Source organism: Drosophila busckii, unplaced genomic scaffold (genome assembly GCF_011750605.1).
Source record: "Drosophila busckii strain San Diego stock center, stock number 13000-0081.31 unplaced genomic scaffold, ASM1175060v1 chrUn_07, whole genome shotgun sequence".
Classification (NCBI taxonomy): domain Eukaryota; kingdom Metazoa; phylum Arthropoda; class Insecta; order Diptera; family Drosophilidae; genus Drosophila; species Drosophila busckii.
Window position 1 is genome coordinate 258879 of NW_022872723.1, and position 21789 is coordinate 280667.

The 21789-nt window shown below is 37.7% G+C and overlaps 8 protein-coding genes across 10 annotated transcripts; 2 read left to right on the plus strand and 6 right to left on the minus strand.

Moving 5' to 3' along the window:
• Positions 1-531: 531 nt before the first annotated feature.
• On the minus strand, positions 532-1262 carry LOC108604458 (maker456). Its single transcript, XM_017993941.2, has 3 exons — positions 1159-1262; positions 911-1099; positions 532-841 (listed from the first exon to the last, which is right to left on the minus strand). Exons 1-3 carry the CDS (start codon positions 1214-1216, stop codon positions 627-629), a joined length of 462 nt encoding a protein of 153 aa, XP_017849430.1. The 5' UTR covers positions 1217-1262; the 3' UTR covers positions 532-626.
• A 3096-nt stretch (positions 1263-4358) lies between these two features.
• Positions 4359-5067, minus strand: LOC108603596 (CG13102). The gene is made up of 3 exons (XM_017992542.2): positions 4960-5067; positions 4713-4898; positions 4359-4641 (listed from the first exon to the last, which is right to left on the minus strand). The coding sequence occupies exons 1-3, from the start codon at positions 5015-5017 to the stop codon at positions 4424-4426; spliced, it is 462 nt and encodes a 153-aa protein (XP_017848031.1). The 5' UTR covers positions 5018-5067; the 3' UTR covers positions 4359-4423.
• A 255-nt stretch (positions 5068-5322) lies between these two features.
• Positions 5323-5962, minus strand: LOC108605753 (maker455). The gene is made up of 3 exons (XM_017995557.1): positions 5880-5962; positions 5622-5813; positions 5323-5558 (listed from the first exon to the last, which is right to left on the minus strand). The coding sequence occupies exons 1-3, from the start codon at positions 5947-5949 to the stop codon at positions 5329-5331; spliced, it is 492 nt and encodes a 163-aa protein (XP_017851046.1). The 5' UTR covers positions 5950-5962; the 3' UTR covers positions 5323-5328.
• A 4135-nt stretch (positions 5963-10097) lies between these two features.
• Positions 10098-11129, minus strand: LOC108608076 (trypsin-1). Its single transcript, XM_017999272.2, has one exon. The coding sequence runs from the start codon at positions 11092-11094 to the stop codon at positions 10321-10323; it is 774 nt and encodes a 257-aa protein (XP_017854761.1). The 5' UTR covers positions 11095-11129; the 3' UTR covers positions 10098-10320.
• Positions 11130-11208: 79 nt separating this feature from the next.
• Positions 11209-12374, minus strand: LOC108608077 (UPF0585 protein CG18661). 2 transcript variants are annotated; one of them, XM_017999273.2, is made up of 2 exons: positions 12268-12374; positions 11209-12202 (listed from the first exon to the last, which is right to left on the minus strand). In XM_017999273.2, the coding sequence occupies exons 1-2, from the start codon at positions 12270-12272 to the stop codon at positions 11494-11496; spliced, it is 714 nt and encodes a 237-aa protein (XP_017854762.1). In that variant the 5' UTR covers positions 12273-12374; the 3' UTR covers positions 11209-11493. The 2 variants fall into 2 exon arrangements, with proteins under 2 accessions (XP_017854762.1, XP_017854763.1); XM_017999274.2 differs by having other exon boundaries at positions 11209-12127; positions 12268-12371.
• Positions 12375-12861: 487 nt separating this feature from the next.
• LOC108608075 (COP9 signalosome complex subunit 2) lies at positions 12862-14634 on the plus strand. Its single transcript, XM_017999271.1, has 6 exons — positions 12862-12997; positions 13082-13276; positions 13351-13476; positions 13531-14012; positions 14076-14408; positions 14469-14634. The coding sequence occupies exons 1-6, from the start codon at positions 12944-12946 to the stop codon at positions 14611-14613; spliced, it is 1335 nt and encodes a 444-aa protein (XP_017854760.1). The 5' UTR covers positions 12862-12943; the 3' UTR covers positions 14614-14634.
• Positions 14635-14678: 44 nt separating this feature from the next.
• LOC108602903 (protein rolling stone) lies at positions 14679-16067 on the minus strand. Its single transcript, XM_017991215.2, has 4 exons — positions 15521-16067; positions 15343-15444; positions 15100-15286; positions 14679-15036 (listed from the first exon to the last, which is right to left on the minus strand). Exons 1-4 carry the CDS (start codon positions 15840-15842, stop codon positions 14814-14816), a joined length of 834 nt encoding a protein of 277 aa, XP_017846704.1. The 5' UTR covers positions 15843-16067; the 3' UTR covers positions 14679-14813.
• A 1875-nt stretch (positions 16068-17942) lies between these two features.
• On the plus strand, positions 17943-21702 carry LOC108608273 (protein rolling stone). Of its 2 annotated transcripts, XM_017999580.2 has the most exons (4): positions 17949-18290; positions 19537-19888; positions 19966-20149; positions 20231-20591. In XM_017999580.2, the coding sequence occupies exons 1-4, from the start codon at positions 18189-18191 to the stop codon at positions 20418-20420; spliced, it is 828 nt and encodes a 275-aa protein (XP_017855069.1). In that variant the 5' UTR covers positions 17949-18188; the 3' UTR covers positions 20421-20591. The 2 variants fall into 2 exon arrangements, with proteins under 2 accessions (XP_033150632.1, XP_017855069.1); XM_033294741.1 differs by lacking the exons at positions 19966-20149; positions 20231-20591 and adding an exon at positions 21643-21702 and having other exon boundaries at positions 17943-18290.
• Positions 21703-21789: the final 87 nt, after the last annotated feature.

The window sequence follows — 21789 nt, forward strand, 5'->3', positions numbered from 1 at the left end:
TCAGCAAGCGCACCCCGCTGTCTATATTGAAAATTAAGAAATAAATAATTCCTAAGTTAGCATCTGTCAAAAACGAGACAAAGCGTGTTTGTGATTTATATCAGATTTTTTAATATTTCTTAATTGCTTAATTTTGTGGGTGTAACCCATTTTTTTCGATTTGCGGTGGAGGTGGGAATAAAAAAAATAAAATAAAAGCGTTTGGGCTTAGGTGTAGGAGCACCCACATACAAAATTTGGTTGCTCTAGCTCTTGTAGTTGATGAGAAACACGCACTCATACAGACGGACGGACTGTCGGACATGGGTATATCGACTCAGTTTATTTTGCTGATTAAGAATATATAAATTTTGTGTGGTCTGCTACGCCTCCTTCTCCCCTGTTACATACATTTGCACAACTTCATAATATAATATAAAATGTCAAAGTGCATAAAAAATAAAAAGTAATAAGTTAATGTCATAGCCTTCGATAAAAAATAAAAGTGTTGATGATTAATAAATGTATATAATTGTAAAAAGTATTGCAAGTTTTAATGTTGAACGCATTCGACTTTGGCGGAGCTATGTTTTTATTTATTGTATTGATAAATTGTCACGAAACAATCTTATGAATGAATAAGTTGTTTAGGCAAAAGCCTTAGCCAACATTACAGCGACCACAGTGGCAGCGATTGTATACACACTGCTGCTTAATTTACCCGCTGGATTGCACATGTCTGTACCACATGTTTCGCAAAATTTCACATTATATGTATTTAGGTCAGGTAATATTGATCGAGTGCACGGCTGAACATTCGGATAAACACAACCAAATAGAGTCACATTGTTATCTGCATTATCTGCATTCAAAGGCATTATTAATTTTGTTTTTGCATATGTTTTCATATATTTATATATAAAGAACTTACGATTGTCGTCGAACCATAAATATCGCAAATCCAAACATTTAAAGTTAGTGCTAGTAACGTTGGACACGTATGTATGATACAGTTTCAACTGGCGAGTTGTTTCATTGGCCGCAACCTCATTGCAAGTGATCAATTTAGCATTCTTACACTCCTGAGGCGAGTAACACGTGTAACAGGTCAATGAGTTTACTAAAATCTCAATCACAATTAATTCGTTGCTTTTACACTCATCGCATCATTTCACTCACCCAACTGCAGAGCGCAGAAGGCAATCAGTACAGATCCGGTAAATGCTATTTTGTTCATTTTGAAACGAGTCTTTACTTCAACTAAGCATTTTTTAATAATTTTCTCACTATTTATTCCATTGTATATCTAATCAGCAATGCTTATGGCTGGATTGCTTATCAGTTATAGCCACAATTGACATACACATTGAATCATCGACTAGTGGTGGACAAACATCGACGTTTAACGGTCTCGACGTTTGGATATTTCATATCTCAAGCTCTAATAGTTAATGCTTAAGATAAAAATGTGTATAAGAAGTATTATAATATTAGATAAATTTAATTTGTGCATAGGTGTATGCACACATTAAGGAAAATTACACTTATGTAAATATCACAAAGAAGATTTGGTTTATAATGTTGGCCGGATAAGATTTCCAATTTCAATTAGATTATAAGGCCATTTACTGTGATTCATTATTTATGAGCCATCGCTTATAAAAATGGGCCGATAAATCACAAGCTATACAGATACACTTTTTTAGCTAAATAATTAATTTTATTGAGTTCTTTTATACACGATTTGTGTATAAAATATATTGGTTTACAACACAATCTTTAATTAAAGGGCTTTTAGTTATATATTCAATAGCTTAAACACAATTTTTCTAATATCAGGTGATTTTTAGCTAAGACCGTTTTCTTCTCATGCTAGCTTCTATCTGATGTAAGCCTCACACACCTGCCAGCTGTTAAGCTTATTATCAGACGACGTGTTTACTGCCCAGATCTGCGTAGCTCGCGACTTTCGTTCGCATGCAATCGTTCGGTCCCCGCTGCTAAGGCCGAGCATCAGCGTCGCTGCTGAGTACGGTGGTGCTGGTCTGAGTATAACTTGGTCACTTATCGCAGAGAGCAGAGATATTAAAGAATGCATGTAGTAATGAATTTACAGAGACTCAAGCTCGCATCTGAATTTTGATATACGCTCGGAGTCTAGTCATATTTATATGGAGGTTATTCATTTAGAATAAGTTAATTTGCACAAAAAATTTACAAAAATTCACGAAATACATTTAGATTAGATTATTATAAAATTTCTTTCAGTATTTTCCACATAGGCTAAAGTAAGCTTTCAATTAGCTCTTCGCTGCAATTGTTTATGGGTATACCTAAAAACATGTTTTTAAAGTTAGTTTAATTGGGTTAGAGACTGTTTCCAAGTCGGTATAGCACCATACACTAATAGACTACTTTTAATACATCTCCCTTTGTTAAATAAGCGTCAGCTCAAGTTAGTCGACATGTTTATGATTAAATTAGTTAGGGAGAAATTGACACCTCATATTAGTTGAATCAACTTAATTTGTCACTCTGCTAGGTATACTCAAAATTTTGTTCCTTTATCTCTCAACGCTTGCACAATTAATTATTTACTGCATAAGCCTCGTCGAGTACTCTGTGCTGATTTTAATTTTAACTTTTTTAATTATTAATAACAAAAGCTAACCCAGATCGGATTGGGGTTTTCCCATCAGATTTTGCGTATGTTTAACACTCTCAATATAAAAGCTTATAAAACTTAAAAGAAACTTCATTTGAAAAGCCTATTTTAATTAAATTAAATTTAGTAATCATTTTATTTTAACATCCACTGTTCATAGTTGACATTAAATAAGAAAATATATTAATTTCTATAACATCAACTACTCATCTTTGAAAGGATCAAATCAGTAAGCTGAGAGATCTATCAATTTAAAACTGTTACATCACAACACGCATTGGCCTGCGACTAAGTAGCGTACATCAAAAATTGAAACAATGCATATCAGACACAGACACATAACTGGGTTCGTATTGGACAACGCAACAGCAACAGCAACATCGGCAACAACAAGCAAAGCAATTGAAATGGAAAAGCAATCAGTCAATATGGTTACCACTGCAATATATAGGTCCTAGGCAAACTTTAACTCATGGAAAATGCAACATTTTTTGTCAAAAAAGAAAAGAAAAACAACAATCCAAAAATTAATTGATGACGCACCCACACACAACACATCGACAGATACACACAGACACACACAGGCACACACGCGCGGCAACACTAATTGGCAGTAAGAGCAGAAACAAAAACAACAATGTCAGTTATAGATGTGTATCCGAGAGAGTCGATTTGATAACCGTAGAACGAGAGGTAAAATCCACTGGTTATGAAACAACTGCAGCCAGTGGAATGCGGCATGTGGCATGCGGCATGTGGCGTGTTGCTAGTGGGCCTGGTAGGCAGGCGGGCCGGCAAGCAAATCGATGCAGACATAGACGAACAGCAATCAATCAATTAAATGCTTGACTGCAACGACAACAACAACAACAACAACAACAAGAGCAACAATAACAAGCGCAGTAGCAACAGCAACCCACAGGATATTTAGCATTGCAGCAATTTAACAGACTGGCAACTTAAGAAAAACTTACATAAATTAAAGTAAAGTCTACAGAGTTCCTAGTATTCCGACACTTGTCTGAAACTGAAAAGTAAATAAATATATATTTCCTTACAATGATATTTAAGCCAATAAACGAATTGAGTAAACAATCAAATTAAATATAAGTAAACAGCAATGAGCAACAGCTCAGTGCTTTAATTTTCAGTCTTAGTTGAATCTTTTGGCTGACAAGCGCAATATGTCAAGAGTATTCTTAACTTTATTTATAATTTCACTATTTATTTGCATATATGCCAGCTTTGAAGGTAGGTAGACCAAATATATTTAAATGTTTTTAAAAACTACTCTGTGCATTTCAGGACTACCTAAAATTGATTTTTACACTAAAATTAAAAGAATAAGGCATGAATTGTTGAATCTGTTCGAGTCGTTAAGGCATCATAACTAAAGTACCCGAGACCTGCACCTAGAGTTTATATAAACAGGTTATGCATAGAATATGAAAACATATTATAGACGTATTCGGCTGCGAATGGAGATTCAACAAAGCTCAATTGTCCGAATTCTTTCGTTCAGAGTCTAAAATGAAAATAGCAATTACTGTAAAAGGAATCCCCCCGTTAATTTGAAGCATTTAATCAGCTCTATATGTAGACTTATCTACTGATAAGCCGCTTAGTCAGTCGCCAATTGATTGCCACAAGCGGCTGTACTTCCTCTCGATTGCGCAGCAATAATATCTTATCGAAAAACAAAAATAAGGACGCGTTAGCTACGAGTTGCATTGAGACTTTATTGTTGCTCAGACCAATCGAGTTTCTTTAGGTATTTCGTTAGGCATAAACCTTAGCCAGCATGAGCCCAACGACAGTGGCGCCAATTGTATACACACTGCTGCTCAGCTTGCCCGCCGGATTCTTATTGCACTTGTCTCCGGAGCAGAGAGCACACTTCTGCTTATTCCAACTGCTGTACTGAGGCTTCAGCTGCAGAGTACAGGCGCTTGCAGCTGGATGGACACAGCCATGCAACTGATGTGTCACAGTTTTATCTGCATAATGATATGATATGATTTAAATACATATAGGTATTTTACATAAATTAAGGAAACCGTTTACTTACTGTTGGGAAACGTATAGACCAAGGCAAGACACTCGAATCGATTGCTCGAGGTGATATTGGGCACCCGTTGATGGTAAACTTCCAGCTGATGGCTTGTCTCATTGGCCGCCGCATTGGTGCAGGTCGTTTTTCTGGCGTTCTTGCAATCGTTTGGCGTTGTGCAGGAGTAGCAGGTCAATGAGTTAACTGAAATCACACACGAATAGTTAAGAAATTGCCGAGAGCTCTGAGCTAGTGTGACACTTACCCAACTGCAGACCACAGAAGGCAAATAAAAGGCTCACAACTATTGCTATTTTATTCATGTTTTCGGTACTCTTTGCGCTGTGAAGTAATCAACTAAACGTTTTGATTCAGCTCTTGCTCTTTTTATATGGGATGAGGCCAGTTAGCGATAACAATTGCTGTATCTTTAATTTATATTAGCCAGCGTGATGTCAGAGCAACTTGGCTTATCTACTTTATGCGCTCAAAGCTTAGAGATATGGCTATTGATATATATTCTCACTCGGAGAGAGCGCGCAAATATGTACTAACATATATAAGTATACTAAATCATCGATAACTTCAAGACTATTTTCCGTTTTATTTAAATGCATAAAAGCTCTGCTAGAATCTAGACTCGCCATAACTTGAGCAATCCCAATATCATAAACGAAGCCATCATAGTATAGGTACTCTGAGCTAAGGAGCCCGCTGCATCATCGTCATCGTCAGGCAGCTCATTTGGTGTGGACCACGCACATCTTTTAATCCAGGCTTCATTCAATTCCGAATTAAACGTAAGCTCACAAAGTGGCAAGTCGGCATAAATACAGCCCTTGAACGCATACGTATCGAATTGATCTAGAAAATCAGACGTATATTATAGAGATATTGCGGTAAGTAGCCAAGCTGGGCATAACTTACTTGGATACTTCCGATAATTAAAGCTGCCACAATGGAAGTTGTCAGTGTTATTCACTTCGGGCACGTCGGTGTGTAAGGTGGTCAAGAAGGCGTTGCTGGCATTGGCAGTGGTTTGATTGCAGATTTCTGTGGCGGGTTCCTTGCAGGAGTCAGGAGATCGGCAACTGGGACAGGCGAGCCGAATGCTGCTGACTTACAAAGGATCATATGTTTATGTATGTTATAACAAAATCATCGTTGGCGCCTGGGAAAACTCACCGAGTAGCGTGCCCACAAATGTTGATAAGACTACGTATATAAGAATGTTCCTCAGCATTTTGTCAACCATGTCGTGGACGAATTTAACGGTAACTAAACCATTTAAGCACACAAATAATTGCTATATATGCAATAAAGTACGAAATTCGGAAATGGTCGGCGCAGATAAGTCTTATCAAAAGAATAAGTCATAGATAGATATTACAAGTAATTTATAGTTTAAAGGATTTGTATAAAAAAGAAGAAGAAGAAATTGAATAAACATGTTGGGCTAATCGAAAGTGTTCTCTAACTTTTAGTTGTATATATTAAGTTGTGTCTTCACTATAATTAAATTAATTCAAGTATATGTCGATATACATATATGATAGACATATATGTCTATGCAATTAAATACTCGAATGGCGGATAAGATAAGCCATCTATTAAACAAATTTAAGACAAAACGAGCCGCATTCGATTTCGTATGAACTGATAAACTTTTAACAAGAAAATATAATAATAGCTAATAAAACTACAGAGCGTAGCGTCCAAGCCGAAAACTTTACATATAATTTGAAAATCACAATGGCATTGCAATTGCAAACACGTCTTGGGGCCTAAGCTGCAGTCCGAGCATTTGACACAACAAATAAACAGCATACGAAATAAAATAGACACATGTAGTAGCTATTGTAACATAAGACTGTAACGGACAATGTTTCAAAAATTGAAAAGCATATATCAGCAAGCTGGCCATGGCCAGGAACATGTCACGCATAACTAAATGCTGGCGAAGGAGAGCGAAAGAGCAGGAGCAGCATAAGCTGCTACCAAGGATACGTTGTGGATATTAAATGACAGGACAAATGGCAAATTCCAGGCTGCTCTCGAGCAGGTAAACGGAAAGCGCAAATCCAGTGAGCAAAACCAAACAGACAAACAACAAATAGCTGCAGGTTAGATTTAAAAAAATAAATATATGCTATGCTTGTATATATTTGTGTTGGGTTGCACACAATAGGTAAACAAGAGAATTACAATATGCTTTTTTAAAAATTAGAAAAACAACGTACACGCTCGTCTGACAGGACAATAATGCTATGATGCCCACGATAAGCATCAAAATAAGTCCCTGGGTTGGGGGGATGGGGCCCAATGATAAATACAAACAGAGACTACGACGACGACAAAAGTCGGCGGAAAAGGCAAAGGCAATGGCAACTCCTTGGCTGCCCTGTCACTTGTATGACATTTCTCTGGTCTTCTCTCGCTGTCCCTCTCCCTCTCTTCTCTCTCTCCCTCTCTTTGTCGCTCTCCATGTGCTCATCTCGTTTATTTTCGCTGTGGCAAAGCATATTTGTTGCAAGCCAAAAGAAAATAAGCAAAAAACCAGAGTGTTATACGAGTTTCGGCTTCGTGCAGCGCATTGCATTAATTTTCGAGTCACGTATCCTTTTTAATCCTGACAAGAATATTATTTCCATAAAAAATGGCACGCAGCTAACGGAAGTGCGCCGCTCACGACGCGCGCGCTCCTTTGCCAAATTGTAGCGAGCATACGCCACGTATACCAATGTCGACTCATAGACAAGCAGTCAAGCCAGCAGGCCTTCAAGCCGTCAGCGGGTATAAGTATGTAGATATGTATTTAATTCTATTCTATTCCACCACACATTTGTACATACGCACATTAAGGCCCCAAGCCCATGGAGGACTTAAAGTGCAATTGTCAAGCGTGGCGTATGCGTGATGAGCGACACTTGCGGCTTAAGGATATTTGGCATTGAAATCTACACAATTTTGTTAAATTCAGGCTTTAGCTTGTGCCATTACTTATGAGACTAATAAAAGCCAACCCATTGACTAACTACTTAAGTCTACATTTGTTGTTGCTCCTGTTGTAGCCAATACAAGCAGCAGAAGCTTGCATTCAATATTGTTGAGAGCAAAGGACATGGAAAATGTAAAATTTGTTTGTTTCCTGCATTGGATGTTGAAAGTTTTTGCAGCTGTTCAGCAGACAATGCTAGAGTTTCTCTCAATCTTTCTCGCTTCGCTTGGGTCACAGTCTGAGTGAGTGTGAGTGTGCGATGTCTATCTGTCCCTAGCATGCCATGAAGGCTGGCCTTATTATTACAGTTTGTCGATTTGTTTGCATTGCAGTCTATATTCTTACACACACACACACACACAAACACATGCACATTGTTGTGTTGAAGCAGCAGCAACATAAGCAACAACAACAATTGTCTTTCGCTTCTGCATAGACAGCTGGCCAAATGGCAGCAGCAGTCGTCAACACAATCGATTGTTATAAATTATTTGTCGCCATTGTAATTTGTAATGTTTGGCAAATATTGTAAGGGGCAAGCCAATGCTCTAAGCAACGTATAGAATATGGTAAAGGATTTGTTACTTAATTTTAAAGTGAGTAATGCAACAATATCAATACTTAAATGTCTCTTCAACTTTTCGCTGAATATGCACGGCATTGATCGATACATCACGGAATATTGATAACAAATCGGTGCTTTACATAATTTACATCGCTGCTTCAAAAAATTGATTCAATTTTTATGACTAGCTAAATCATTCGATTGTCCAGTTATTGCGAATCGCTCTTTGATAAGAATAACAAAAACTACGCTTATCAAATAAATGCTGATCCATAAATGTGATGAGCTCATTGAACAATTTATTTACGCATTATTTTCTTATTGTTTTGGCAAGTCCAATTGATCAATGTACATAACTAATGAGAGTGAAGCTTGTAACTTTTGTTTGCATCGACTGCAGCATGCAACATCTGTGGCACACTCGGACCATCCATCATCTGCAGTTTTAGACAAGTTGTGTGAACAACTTTCAAGCAGCGTAATTGACCCGGTAAAAAGCTTAAAGCCAAATATTTATACAGACCATTTGACGAGACACTCCCAGACTCCTTCCTATACAAACACACTTAATGATTGGTCCAAAGGCAAATAGTAAGGAAAATGACCAATACAAACATTTGCGTACCATATGCAAAGTGAACAGGAAGTAGATACACAGTGAAATGGAGATGTGTGTCACATCTACATTAAATATTTGTTGTATCAATTTTTGTAGCCTTTCAACATTTTTCAATCTCAAACTAATTGTTGAATCAACGTTTGCCGCTGCCCATATGGCAGCATTAAAGGAGTCAAGCAAAAATGCCAGCTTGACTGACTTTAAATTGCAATGAGCTTAAATGCAAAGTATGCTTCTGTGTAGAGAACAATACAATTAACAAGTGAACAAATTAAAGTTGGGCGCCACCAACTTTTAAATACACGTGCACCCCGCTGTCTATATTGGAAAAATTAAATGTAAATAATTCTTAAGTTATTTATCTGGATCGTTCTGAAATTTTTACATCCGTTCGAAAACATGACTAGGCATTTTGTGATGTATTTCAGATTTTTAAAGATTTTGTACTGCTTATATATCGTCCTTCCGATTTGCGGGATGGGGGGGAGAAAATAAAAAAGTCTCGTTTAGTGTCCTGGTATAGGAGCACCTATCTATCCTAATTTAGTTGTTCTTCTATTCTTATCTCTATTAGTGCGTTATATTATTATATGTATACAGACGGACAGACGGAACGGATCGACATGGCTGTATCGACCTCAGTTGTCTTGCTGATCCAAGAATATATATACTTTTGTCTGTCGCGCATCCTTCTGCATAACTTCATGACCACACTTCATGATACCCTTTTTCCATTTTTTTTAACAACTTATTAACTTTATATGCAATTCTACTATGAGCTTTACTCACATAGGTATCAATATCTATCGAGATTACAATAATGCCAACATTGAGATACTCTTCGGATAACAAATGCATATTTCAAACAAAACTGATCAGACTCTAAAATCTTAATGAGCATCTTGATTGCACGGACTGCAATCATAGAAATGTATTTTAAATATTTGATAGATTGGTACATGGTTCAATTCAGTTGATTGTTACCACCATCGAATCCCACAGAGTTCCTGGCGATTGGCGATATTATATAGATCAATAAGGCCACTTTCGCTTCATAATACATGTAGAGCCAGGCAAAGTAAATGTCGAAGTAAATGCCAAAGCCCAAATAGAGGGCAAAGGACATCCAGAAGGTAATCCATTTACGACAATCAACGTAGTTATTCGCCTTCAGCACCTGAGTCGTAGCATAGATCGGATAGGGAAAGCCAATAAGCCAAATTAGTAGCTCTGCGGATGTGGGCCCAATCATTTTACTTGCTTTTATGAAAAGTACACACCACAATGAGTTTTCTTTATTTAGTTAGTTACATCAATTTTGCAAGATTTCAAAATGAAATGAAATATGTTTACGCCAAGAGTTATTTACACGTTGCCTACTAGATACATACACACATTGAAATAACAAATTGAATGTTAGTTTTCCCCAATTAAGTATTAAGATCTATATACCACTAACTTCTTTAATCCAATCCCTGACAGCAGCAACTCTCGAGTAGACGCCCGGAAAGTCGGGTCTTGCACAGCCATAGCCCCAGGAGACGACGCCCCATTGTTTATTGTTCGCCACCAAAGGACCTCCGGAATCACCTTGACAAGCGTCCTTGCCGCCCTCGACTAGCCCAGCGCACAGCATGCGCTCTGTAATCTGACCGAAGTTCTGATACGCTGCCGAGCATTCTGTCTGATTCACTGTAGGCACTGTCACGGCACGTAACTTCTCCGATGACTCTAGAACATTCTGTGTGTTGCCCCAGCCCGAGATGGTGACCTCTGTGCCCACAGCAAGTGTCTCATTCTGCTCCGGTAGGTTTACAAATGCCTGTGTGACATTTTTCGCATCATAATCCTCCAGATGCAGCACAGCAAAGTCGTAGTCAATAATGCTGGAATCGTATTTGGGATGACTATGCACGGCTTTGATACCGATCAACAAGCCGCCGCTGTCACGGTACGTAGAGCCAATGCGCACCTTGTAGGATAATATGGACGAAGTATCTGTGCAGTGGGCGGCGGTCAGCACGTAGCGCGCGCCTATCAAGGAACCACCACATGAGTGATACGAACGCTGCAAAGACACCTGAAAGGGAAAATCCTTGATATTAACCTCCTTGCCGCCTACAATGCGTCCATCTAGGTGCGGTCTTTTGCCTGTACTAGGCACTCCCATGCAAATCCCACAAGCCAGAAACAAGAGCAGCAGTTGAATGTGAGCCATGTTGAGTTTCCAGTTGCACAATGGGTTGAGCTATGCAGGTTTGAGGCTTTTATATCAACAGCTGCCCAGGGTTAAGCAGTCCACAGCGAAGTATCCACTTGGCCTAGTTGGCCGTCGCCGACACTCATAAATTATATGACCAGCAGGCTTTGGCGGCGTCATCGTTATCTGATATTATGGTGATAATTTGTATTATCAACAAAGCACAGTTGGAAATTAGATCTAATAGTTGAGAAGGTTAAGGTCTAGACAAGATCGAAACGCAATCAATCAAATTTAGGCGATACACATTTGCTCACGACACATAAGAGTTGAAGGTTTGCTAAAATGTAGAATCAATTTTTAATATCAATATAAGCTTCATGTATTTACATATTTATGTAGAGTTGTCAGGTATGTTTATTTCTTGACCCAAGTCAAGAATTTGTTGTTGGATGGCATATCAACAGTTTGGTTGATTTTTAAACCATTTAAGAAGGCCAGCTGCTCAATATCTTTCATGTCTCGAAGACCCCAAGCGTCATTGCGTCGCTTTAGATCCGCATCAAAATCCACATTGCTTTGGGGTGTCAACTGACCATACCAGGCAAATGGCCCATAGATGAACAACTTGCCACCAGGCTTGAGCAGCTGACCAGCAGCACGAAATAGGCCCTCAGAGCACTCCCATGGGGTTATATGCATCATGTTGCTGTTAAACACATAATCAAAGCTTGCCGGTTTCAGCTGCTCCAAAGTTGCTGGCTCCCATTGATGCAGCTCCTGAGATATATCCACAAAGAGCGGATTTTTTATGTTTCCCGTTGCACAGTCGGCGGCATAAGCCTCAATCGATGGGAAGTTGGCACGCTCATACTCCGTTGGCTGGAATGTTATGTTGGCAAACAAAGGAGCCAGATAACCGCAATGTTGACCCGATCCCGATGAAATTTCCAGCAGTTGGAGATCAGGCGTTTTTTTGTCCACCTGAGCTATAAACACCCTGGATATTGGCTGAGAGTTGCGATCCGCAGAAGGATGTGTTCGTTTTATACTGCGCCATGTTGATTTAGATGTTGTCGTCGTTTTTACATGGAAAATACGTTTAACAGTGGTTGTGAGTGTGCGACTGTGTGCTTGCAGCGTTTATAGTTATAAGATCAAAAGTAACTAATAAAAACCCAGTATTTTTACCTCATATTTGTGCACTTCTTGGGCTTGGTTTTAAATTGGTTAATATAATATATTCATAAAGCTAATAAATATTTATATATTGTCAAGTCTTATCCATTGCTTATCTACTGCTATACACAGCAAGTGTCATTCCACTGGTATACATAAACTTGCCACTGTCATCCATTTGTTGCATTCCAACGCGCACTTTGTTATTCTAGCTGTTATACAAGACATTTTTATATACATATGCTTAAGAGGTAAATAATGCACTCAATCCTAGCTTTTAATAATAATCACCAAATAGTATAAAAATTGTTAATATATTTTTTGAACAATATATTTTTAGTAGTTAGATTCGTATAGGTGGAATATATTACCATAACTTAAACCTTATATTAATTCCAGCCTGCATCAATCGAAGTGGACTATTTTTAATAATAATATTCAATTTGTATGACAAAAATACTTAATATTCCTTTGCATGCACTAGTACATCAACAGTTTCTAGCCTTTTATGTTTTAGCCATTTATAGCTGTTCTTTTAACATTTATGTGCATCAGTTGTGGCAGCACTGAATATAGCTGAAAATAAAAAATACTAAACCTTTTTAGGCCCAGCACTAACTAATTAATTTTCGTCGCACTAAAGGCATTGTTTTGTTTAAATTGTTATTCCATCGTATTTAACTGCACAATGTCTGACAACGATGATGATTTCATGTGCGACGATGATGAAGATTACGGTTTGGTAAGCAGAGTTGCGCATTATACTGTATTTATACTTAGGAATGTACCGGTGTCGGCATTTTTACTTACTGTTCAACAACATTAGGAGTACTCCGAGGACAGCAACTCGGAGCCGGATGTAGACCTAGAAAATCAATACTATAACAGCAAAGCGCTTAAAGAAGAGGAGCCCAAAGCAGCACTGGCCAGTTTTCAAAAGGTGCTTGACTTGGAGAATGGCGAGAAGGGCGAATGGGGATTTAAGGCGTTGAAGCAAATGATTAAAATCAATTTCAGACTGGTGAGTGTAATTATTAGTTAATAAAAGTAGATTGGCGAAAACCTTAATGTGCATATGGATGTCTGTATCTGCAGTGCAACTATGAGGAAATGATGGTGCGTTATAAGCAGTTGCTTACCTACATCAAAAGTGCGGTCACCAGAAATCACTCGGAGAAGAGCATCAACTCTATACTGGATTACATCTCCACCTCAAAGAATGTGAGTCAAGTAAAGAAAATAGTATGTAAACTCTTGCTAAGCAATTGTTTATAGATGGCTTTGCTGCAAAACTTCTATGAGACGACGTTGGAGGCACTGCGCGATGCAAAAAACGATCGTTTGTGGTTCAAGACCAACACCAAGCTGGGAAAATTATACTTCGACCGCAACGATTTCACCAAACTGCAAAAGATACTCAAGCAGCTACACTCAAGTTGCCAGACTGATGACGGCGAAGATGATCTAAAAAAGGGCACCCAATTGCTAGAGATATATGCACTGGAGATTCAAATGTATACTGTTCAAAAGAATAACAAAAAACTGAAGGCGCTTTACGAACAATCACTGCACATCAAGTCTGCCATACCGCATCCACTAATCATGGGCGTAATACGCGAGTGTGGCGGCAAAATGCATTTGCGCGAAGGCGAATTTGAGAAGGCGCACACAGATTTCTTTGAAGCATTCAAGAATTACGACGAGAGCGGATCTCCCAGACGCACCACGTGTCTCAAATATTTGGTGTTGGCCAACATGTAAGTAAAAAAAAAGTAAATTAATTCTGAGCGTTCCTTATAATAATCCTTAATATGTGGCAGGCTTATGAAGTCGGGCATTAATCCGTTTGACTCACAGGAGGCGAAGCCATACAAGAACGATCCAGAGATTTTGGCTATGACCAACTTGGTTAACTCGTATCAGAACAACGATATCAACGAATTCGAAACCATTTTACGTCAACACCGCAGCAATATAATGGCCGATCAGTTTATACGGGAGCACATTGAGGATTTATTGCGCAACATACGGACCCAAGTGCTAATCAAGCTAATTCGTCCCTATAAAAACATAGCCATACCATTCATTGCAAATGCACTTAATATTGAGCCCGCCGAGGTTGAAAGTCTGCTTGTGTCCTGCATATTGGATGAGTAAGTGTTGAATCATTACTTATGCTAGCTTAAAACTAATAATTTACTTTTCATTTGCAGTACTATTAAGGGAAGAATTGATCAGGTGAACCAGGTACTGCAGCTGGACAAGATTAACAGCAGCGCAGCTCGCTACAACGCATTGGAAAAATGGTCGAATCAAATTCAATCACTACAATTTGCTGTCGTTCAGAAAATGGCTTAAATGATTAAATATCCTATGGAATATTATAAAACTAACTTTTATTTAATTGCCTAAAGTTTTTTTTCGTTACAATATATTTGTTCGTATGATTTTTATTCCTCGTAAAAAGAACAAATTTATCGGAAACAGAACTGATGACGATTTTAAAGCTATAATTGATTAGATTAACAATTGACTTTTAAACAAATAGCAAAGATAGCTTAAACAGTTTCTCTACTTTCCGTATTTTCAGCCGATCGTGTTTCTAATATCTCAATTGCTTTCGGCTTCACACACCGTTCATGCAGCCAACTTCTAAATCTATAAATCCAGAAAACCAAAACACAAAATAAAAGAGCAATAACTATGCAGCCGCACACGCTCGCAATGGCCAATCCCGGTTGCTGCCAATCCAGAATGAAATATATATAGCGATTACCAAAGCTGTGAAAAGAAAGCAGAAAATCCTAAAACCGAGAAAGTATTGAGAGATTTGAATGCGCTTACAAGTCGGTGCCGCCAGCCAAAAAATAGAATAAGGAGAAGAACCCATAGATGAGACCCACTAAGAGCGGATAAATAAAGTGCATCAATCTGGTGGGAAAGGCGACCATAAAGCAATCATACAGCATGCAAATGGAATTAAAGGCATGCGCCCAGAGGTTGTAAAGACCGACAGGACCATCAGACATGCCTACGTAGAAAAAATAGAGTTAAGATACCTTTAGCTGGTTCAAGATGTTTACTTACTTGGATAGAGAGCAGTCCAAAATACTAGGGTTATCATCAGGGCCAGCACTGTGGTAGTAAAATGGGAAAGCCAATAGATCTTCAGTGCCCAACTGCCGTTAGCTAAAAGACAATATTTAGATGTTAAGTGTTGATAAGTGCAGAAAGATAAGCGAAAAATTTCAGGAAGTGAGCTTACCAAAATAGTTGGGATTCACAAAATAAATGGTGGTGATGACTGCGCCATAAAGACACGCATACAAACACAAAGTGAAGCCCCAGTCTGTTAAATATATGAACCAGTGTCCACCCGTGAAGGAATCCACCAAACTGCCAATAACACCGCCAGCGAAGAACGCGGTAAGAATCCAACGGTAAATCAGCCAAGCAACGCAACGCTTTCCACGCTGCCACTGCGAGCGACAGAAGTCCGCTGGCTCATCATGCTGCAACGAGAACTTGGTCAACTGAAACTCATCCAGCATGGGCTGGCAGCAACACTCGGAGCTCTGATCACGCATCTCGCCGGCTGGATATATGCGATGCCTGCGTAACTGCGCTAAGGATGTCAGGGCCCAGAGCAGCAGCTGCCTGGACTGCTGGTAGAAGACGAACTGAGGCAGCCTAGACAATAGTTTAACATTATTGCCGCAAATTGTTAACGTTGATTGCTAATTCGAGTTATCAGCGCGTTTTGCTTATCGTTTATTTGATAACAGCGGTAACTACAAGCGATTAGACGTTGTCACTGCTTTTGACCACCAAACCAACTAACTGGGCTAGCCGAGCTTCTGTCAAACCATAAGACTGGGGTCTGTCTAAATTCCCACGCCACATAACACGCGCCAAATGAGCATTTTAATTTTTAAGCACACTTTTGTGAAACTCTGCACATGAGTGCAAATGAGCCCCAAAAGAGCGGCCTCCTTGATAAGAACTACAAGTAAAATTCAATGGTATTTATAACATTCTAACTAAAAATATCGCACGCTTTTGGCAAAATGTATTATTTATGAGTTTGGTATTCAATCAAAATAAGTGGAATTGAGAAGTGCAACTTGAACTTGTGTATTGACGCCTCGTTATGATAAACATAAATCCGTTTAGATTACGTCAATTGACGCCCACAACGCGAAACATACTTTTCCAACTATTGTAGATAAACAAAGTGTCGACGTATATGAGTGACTCAGTCAGTCAGTCAAATTGAACATTTGTCTTCATCTTTTGACATTAAGGCAAATAATATTAAAAATATTCATATAATATTCAAAATATTATAACTTAGTAAACGGATTTTAAATAGTATATTTTAATCGAATATTACTTCTGCAATTCTCGATATTTTTGATTGCTAATTAACCAATTTTAAACAGTGAATTTCCCCTTTGTGTAGCCTTTGAAAATCAGTTAGATAAAACTCAAAATTAGTAACAATTTGAGTTTTTGGCATGCAACAGTCATCATAAATTTAAATGCTGCACAATTCTTATGCAATAGACATGCAATAGTAACTACGCGGAAATCGGGAAACATTGTTGAGCGTACCTGCTCAAGAGTCTATAAATTGGCCATCAATTAGAATAGTAAATTCAATCAAGAAGCGATCAAAATCAAGCAATTGATTATTCATTTGTACAGATGTTTACAACACTTTCGTTTTTTCCGATTCAACGTGTAATATTTATATTTAGACATATTGTATCAGATTCATTTATCGTAAAGTCAATGATAGGGTCAACGCACAGCGTTTGTTCTGAGAGTTTTTGCTATTTACAAACTCGAGATAAATTTTAACATAGCAAAATATGTAATCAGATAGTTTATTGTTTAAAAGGGATAGAGGGAATAGAACAACTTTATATCTGGCTAAAATATGTAATTTCACTAATGAGAAAGCAAAAAAATATTTGTAAACTTATTCCTAACTTTTGCCACACTTCAGCATCCGAAATTTGATAAGAAAATGTAGGTCAAGTTTGTTAGATAATTCGCATCAACTCCCACACGCACTGTGGGGCATTTTGACGCTATACACAATTTATGAGCATTTAGAATTTTAATTGAACGACCTTTATGGCTTCAAGTTCAATAAAGTCAGCGCAGCTGATGAACAGACTGTCGATATATAATTGATATAATACCATCCTGAATTGTGCTTCCCACAGCGGCAAGAACACAAATATTTCACATTTACAATATGCTTTCAATTGAATTACTTAATTTATTTGTTTTTTATTTATAGTATATGGAAGCACAGAAAGACATAAAGAGAGTTTTGGTTTAGTAAAGAAGCTTTTGTGTTTTGCCTGCCCAAATTAAAAGATAATAAATTTGTTTAGCAATCAAAAAATTATTCTAAATTTATTACATAAAAATAACTTTATCTATTCAGTGTGTATTTCGAAAAATAATTAATGACGTCTCGCAGTTTCTTCGTAGTTTTTATTTTTAATGGGTACATCAAACGTCATCAACTTTCATTTGTTACGATATCAATTTTAGTCTCTTCTGTTGATCGATGCCTCCACAGCTTCGTATATAAGAAATTTTTTGACAATTCCATGCATTGTCATTTAACAATTCGCAAATAGTAGTAGTAAACGAGCGCGTCGGCTTCTAATCTGAGGTTCGTTAACGGGTAAAAACGTTGTTCGCTTTTAGTTTGCTCTGTACCGTTGGGTTGAGCACAAGTAGTCGTGTGTCCGCCCAGTTCTCTGAAACATAACCCAACGCAACTCCCGATCCGTCCAAGTGCTTTGCTCAGCAACTTTAATTTCAAGATCAGCTACGAGAAAATTTGATGTTCTTGCGCGTAAACAAAAATTAAAGTCTCAGTTGCCTGATTTGTTGCGATATAGTTAAAAATGCAATTTTTCAAAAGGTTCTGGAAGGGCCTCAATAATGAATTGCAAAAGAAACACTTTGGCTTTGAATACAATCACGTGCACTTGTTCTATAAATCCCTGGTGAGTGTCCCAAAAATGTGTTCCACCATTACATAGACCAAAGTCTTAGATCCATGTGTTAACTTTTTGCGTGATCAGTCAACTTACGCGTTGAGTGCACACGTAAGTGCTATAAAACTATTAAGTTAAATTAACACCGTTAAATAAATAATTAATACGGGCGGTGTACCCGAGCACTGAATACACTTGCATGAAGTGAAACATAATATAAATAAATACAAACTATTATACATATGTAGTGAACTATTCAAGTTCAACATTTAGCAACAAATTGTTTTCACTGCAGCCAATTAGCTGACAATGTTGTCACTCAATAATCTACGACAACATTACTTACTTAGTGCCATCCCCACATCACCATATTATATGAACTAGTATTATAGATAACTGCATTTAGAATACTCATAATTTATTAGCTGGCCCCTATGAACTCATCAACAATGTTTAAATATACGCCTTGCTCTTTGGAAGGTGAGACTGACCCAATGTTTTCTGAAATCAAATAGAAAATGTGCTTCCGCTAAATTCAAGGCACCAACAAACAAAATCAATAACAATTGTCATTATGTAAGCATCTGTGCTAAAAAAAAAAAAAAACACATACTAACTACGGAGGCACGAGTCTTGACTACGTCATCAGCGCACAGACTCCCGGTAATGATAACAATCCAAACAAGATGAGATAACAGCTGAGAGTGCAACCAGTTTTTGCAGCGTAACCGTGGTGTGTTATTATTATTATTGTTCCAAACAGAATATTTAATATGTTGGTGTTGATTAATTAAAATAAGAAACTGAAGGTAATAAAGGTCGTGTAAGCTCGCTGTAATGATCATCTAACTATCAGTTTATTTATTTACGAGCACGCGTAATGCGCAGAAACTAACATTTCTTACGAAGGTGAATCACATTTGTTTCTTATCTTTTAAATTATTTATGAAATGTAAGTTTTTTCGTCCAATAGTGGAAATGTTTATCTAATTTTATAGCTATGACGAAATTCACTTTAACTTAGAAAAGTTTACGATAGAATACGGAAGACTGTTATTTCATTTGAAGAATTAAATTACATACGCACGTATTTTTTTTTATCAATCTGTCAACAGTTTTTGGAATCGCCAAAAATCGAATTTTATCTTATTATACTAAATCCATCTATACTTATTACCTGTGCTGGGCAAATCCCCCAACCTGACGCTAGAACCTTATTTCATTAATGAGTACGTTTTAATGTTTCTATCGACAGTGGCAAAAGAATGAAGTCAGCGCATATTATTTGCTCTATCGTTGGATATGGGCCATACTCTTCCTCAGCATTTACATTGCCTGCACCATTTTACAATTTTGTGAGGGAAAGTTCTTCATCTACATGACCAATTGGGGCTTCGGACTGGCCACCATTACCATGGTGTATGCAGCGGTGCAGGTTACTTGCTGGCACTACGATGTGGGAAATGTGCGTAGTCTGGTGCAAGAGTCGGGGCAGAAGGCGAATACGACGTGTAGCCTGAAAGTCTATTGGGTGCTGCATAATGTGTCGCTGCTGCTGGCACTGATCATATCCACAGTCTACTGGATATTTCTAAATGGTCGTATGAGTGAGTACAATGCAAACTAATATTGCATGCAACTGTAATTGTAATTGTAATTAATATTGTTTTTATTTGATATGCAGACAAACCCGTGCGATTTCCGGCGATTAGCATTATAACGCATGGTCTGAACTCAATATGCATGCTGATCGATTTTATTATCGTTGCATTTCCGTTGCGTTTGCTGCACATGGTGCAGACAATGCTCACGGCTATAATATTCTTTCTATTCACCCTCATCTATTATTTGTGCCATGGCACCGATGAGTGAGTACTACTTGCTACCCGCACTTCTCTAACCATAAACGAAATGAATTGAAATTAATTTAATCTCCACTCACGCAACAGATTTGGCAATCCCTATGTCTATCCCATACTCGACTGGAATGATCCCAAGCGCTGTTTGGTCACCTTCATCGGCATTTTCATCATGATAGTCTGCTATTGGATCTTGCTCTTTGGTGCCCACAAGCTCAGGCAGGCATTCAATCGAGCCTTCAGCGTTGTCTGGACACCACATGCCGTGGGTCTCATATAAGCGCCCGCACACCAACAGTACACACCAATGCACCAATACACCAATTCACCAATGCACCATTGAAGCTCTGGCTTTTTCACATTTCAAAACTGAATACAACTAGTTATAATAATAAGAACATTATGTAGTACAATCAGCATTATGTTGTAATTTTCATTTACAAACTCACACACACACACATGTACACTCACTATGAACACGCATCACTGCATTTATTTATAGTTAGGCGCACTGAATATTGTATTAGCGTTATAAGTTTATCCTGGTTCCTTAATGCTAAAGCCATATGAATTGACTTTAGTAAATCTTGTTTTAATTGGCATAATTTATTAAAAAAAAAGCTTGTTACTATTATTACAATAGTATGATGACATTGTTGAAAATATATACGCTTACTTACTGAAAATTTATTCTGAAAACACACAACATGTTTTGAATAATACTAAAATTACTCAATCTAAGAGTATTGTGGATAATTTTAATTATTTTAACAAACTGATTCACAAAGGTTAAGAAAATATACTACATAGAAATCTTAAAGAATTTATGCTACAAACTAAGAATTTAAACTTACTAAGATTGGTTAGGCCTCCTAATAAAATGAGTATACTTTTTGAAGAAGCTAGTGTATTGAGTCAATGACACGTGTATTTATGTACTCATTCACATTTAACTTCTTTTCCTACTTTCATTACACACACTCTTTCTAACAATGCCATGCTGAAACTGCTTGCATTGTGTTTTGATTAATTTTCGTCACACATAGCACAGCGTAGGCTTCCAACTAATTTTCTAGCTCATTGCTGTACTCTCATCGGACTATAAATAAAACATTGCCAAATTCAGAGGCTGAGAAATAAAAGCCGCAAACTTTAATTGTCTGCTTACTAAACGAACACACACACACATACAAACGAGTTCTTCGAAAAGATTGCAAGAAGGGAAAGAAAGAGTAAGCAAGAAAAAAGCAAACTGTACATAGACACAGTCTGAACAAAATCAGTCATAATGGCAACTTAAAAAGGTAACTTTGCTCTACCTGAAGTTTGAGTGTCTAAGCCATGCCGTCATGCTTTAAACGCTCTGCAGATCTGTTTCTCAAGAAGGTATAAAATACTTAAGACTGCACTTTGCCAATAAAATATTTATGTATTTAATAAAAAAAAAAATAATGCGCTCATCTAACAATAAGCTTACCAATAGATAATTAAATTTTGTACAGTGTATAAGAGAGTTTAATCGGCAACTCATTTGCTCTCAATTGGCGCCAGCAGCAGCGCCAGCAAAACTCTTATAAACTTCGTATATTTAACTTTACTCGGGCACACTGGGCTGATGTGCATTAAACTTCAAGTGCAAACAATTTCAA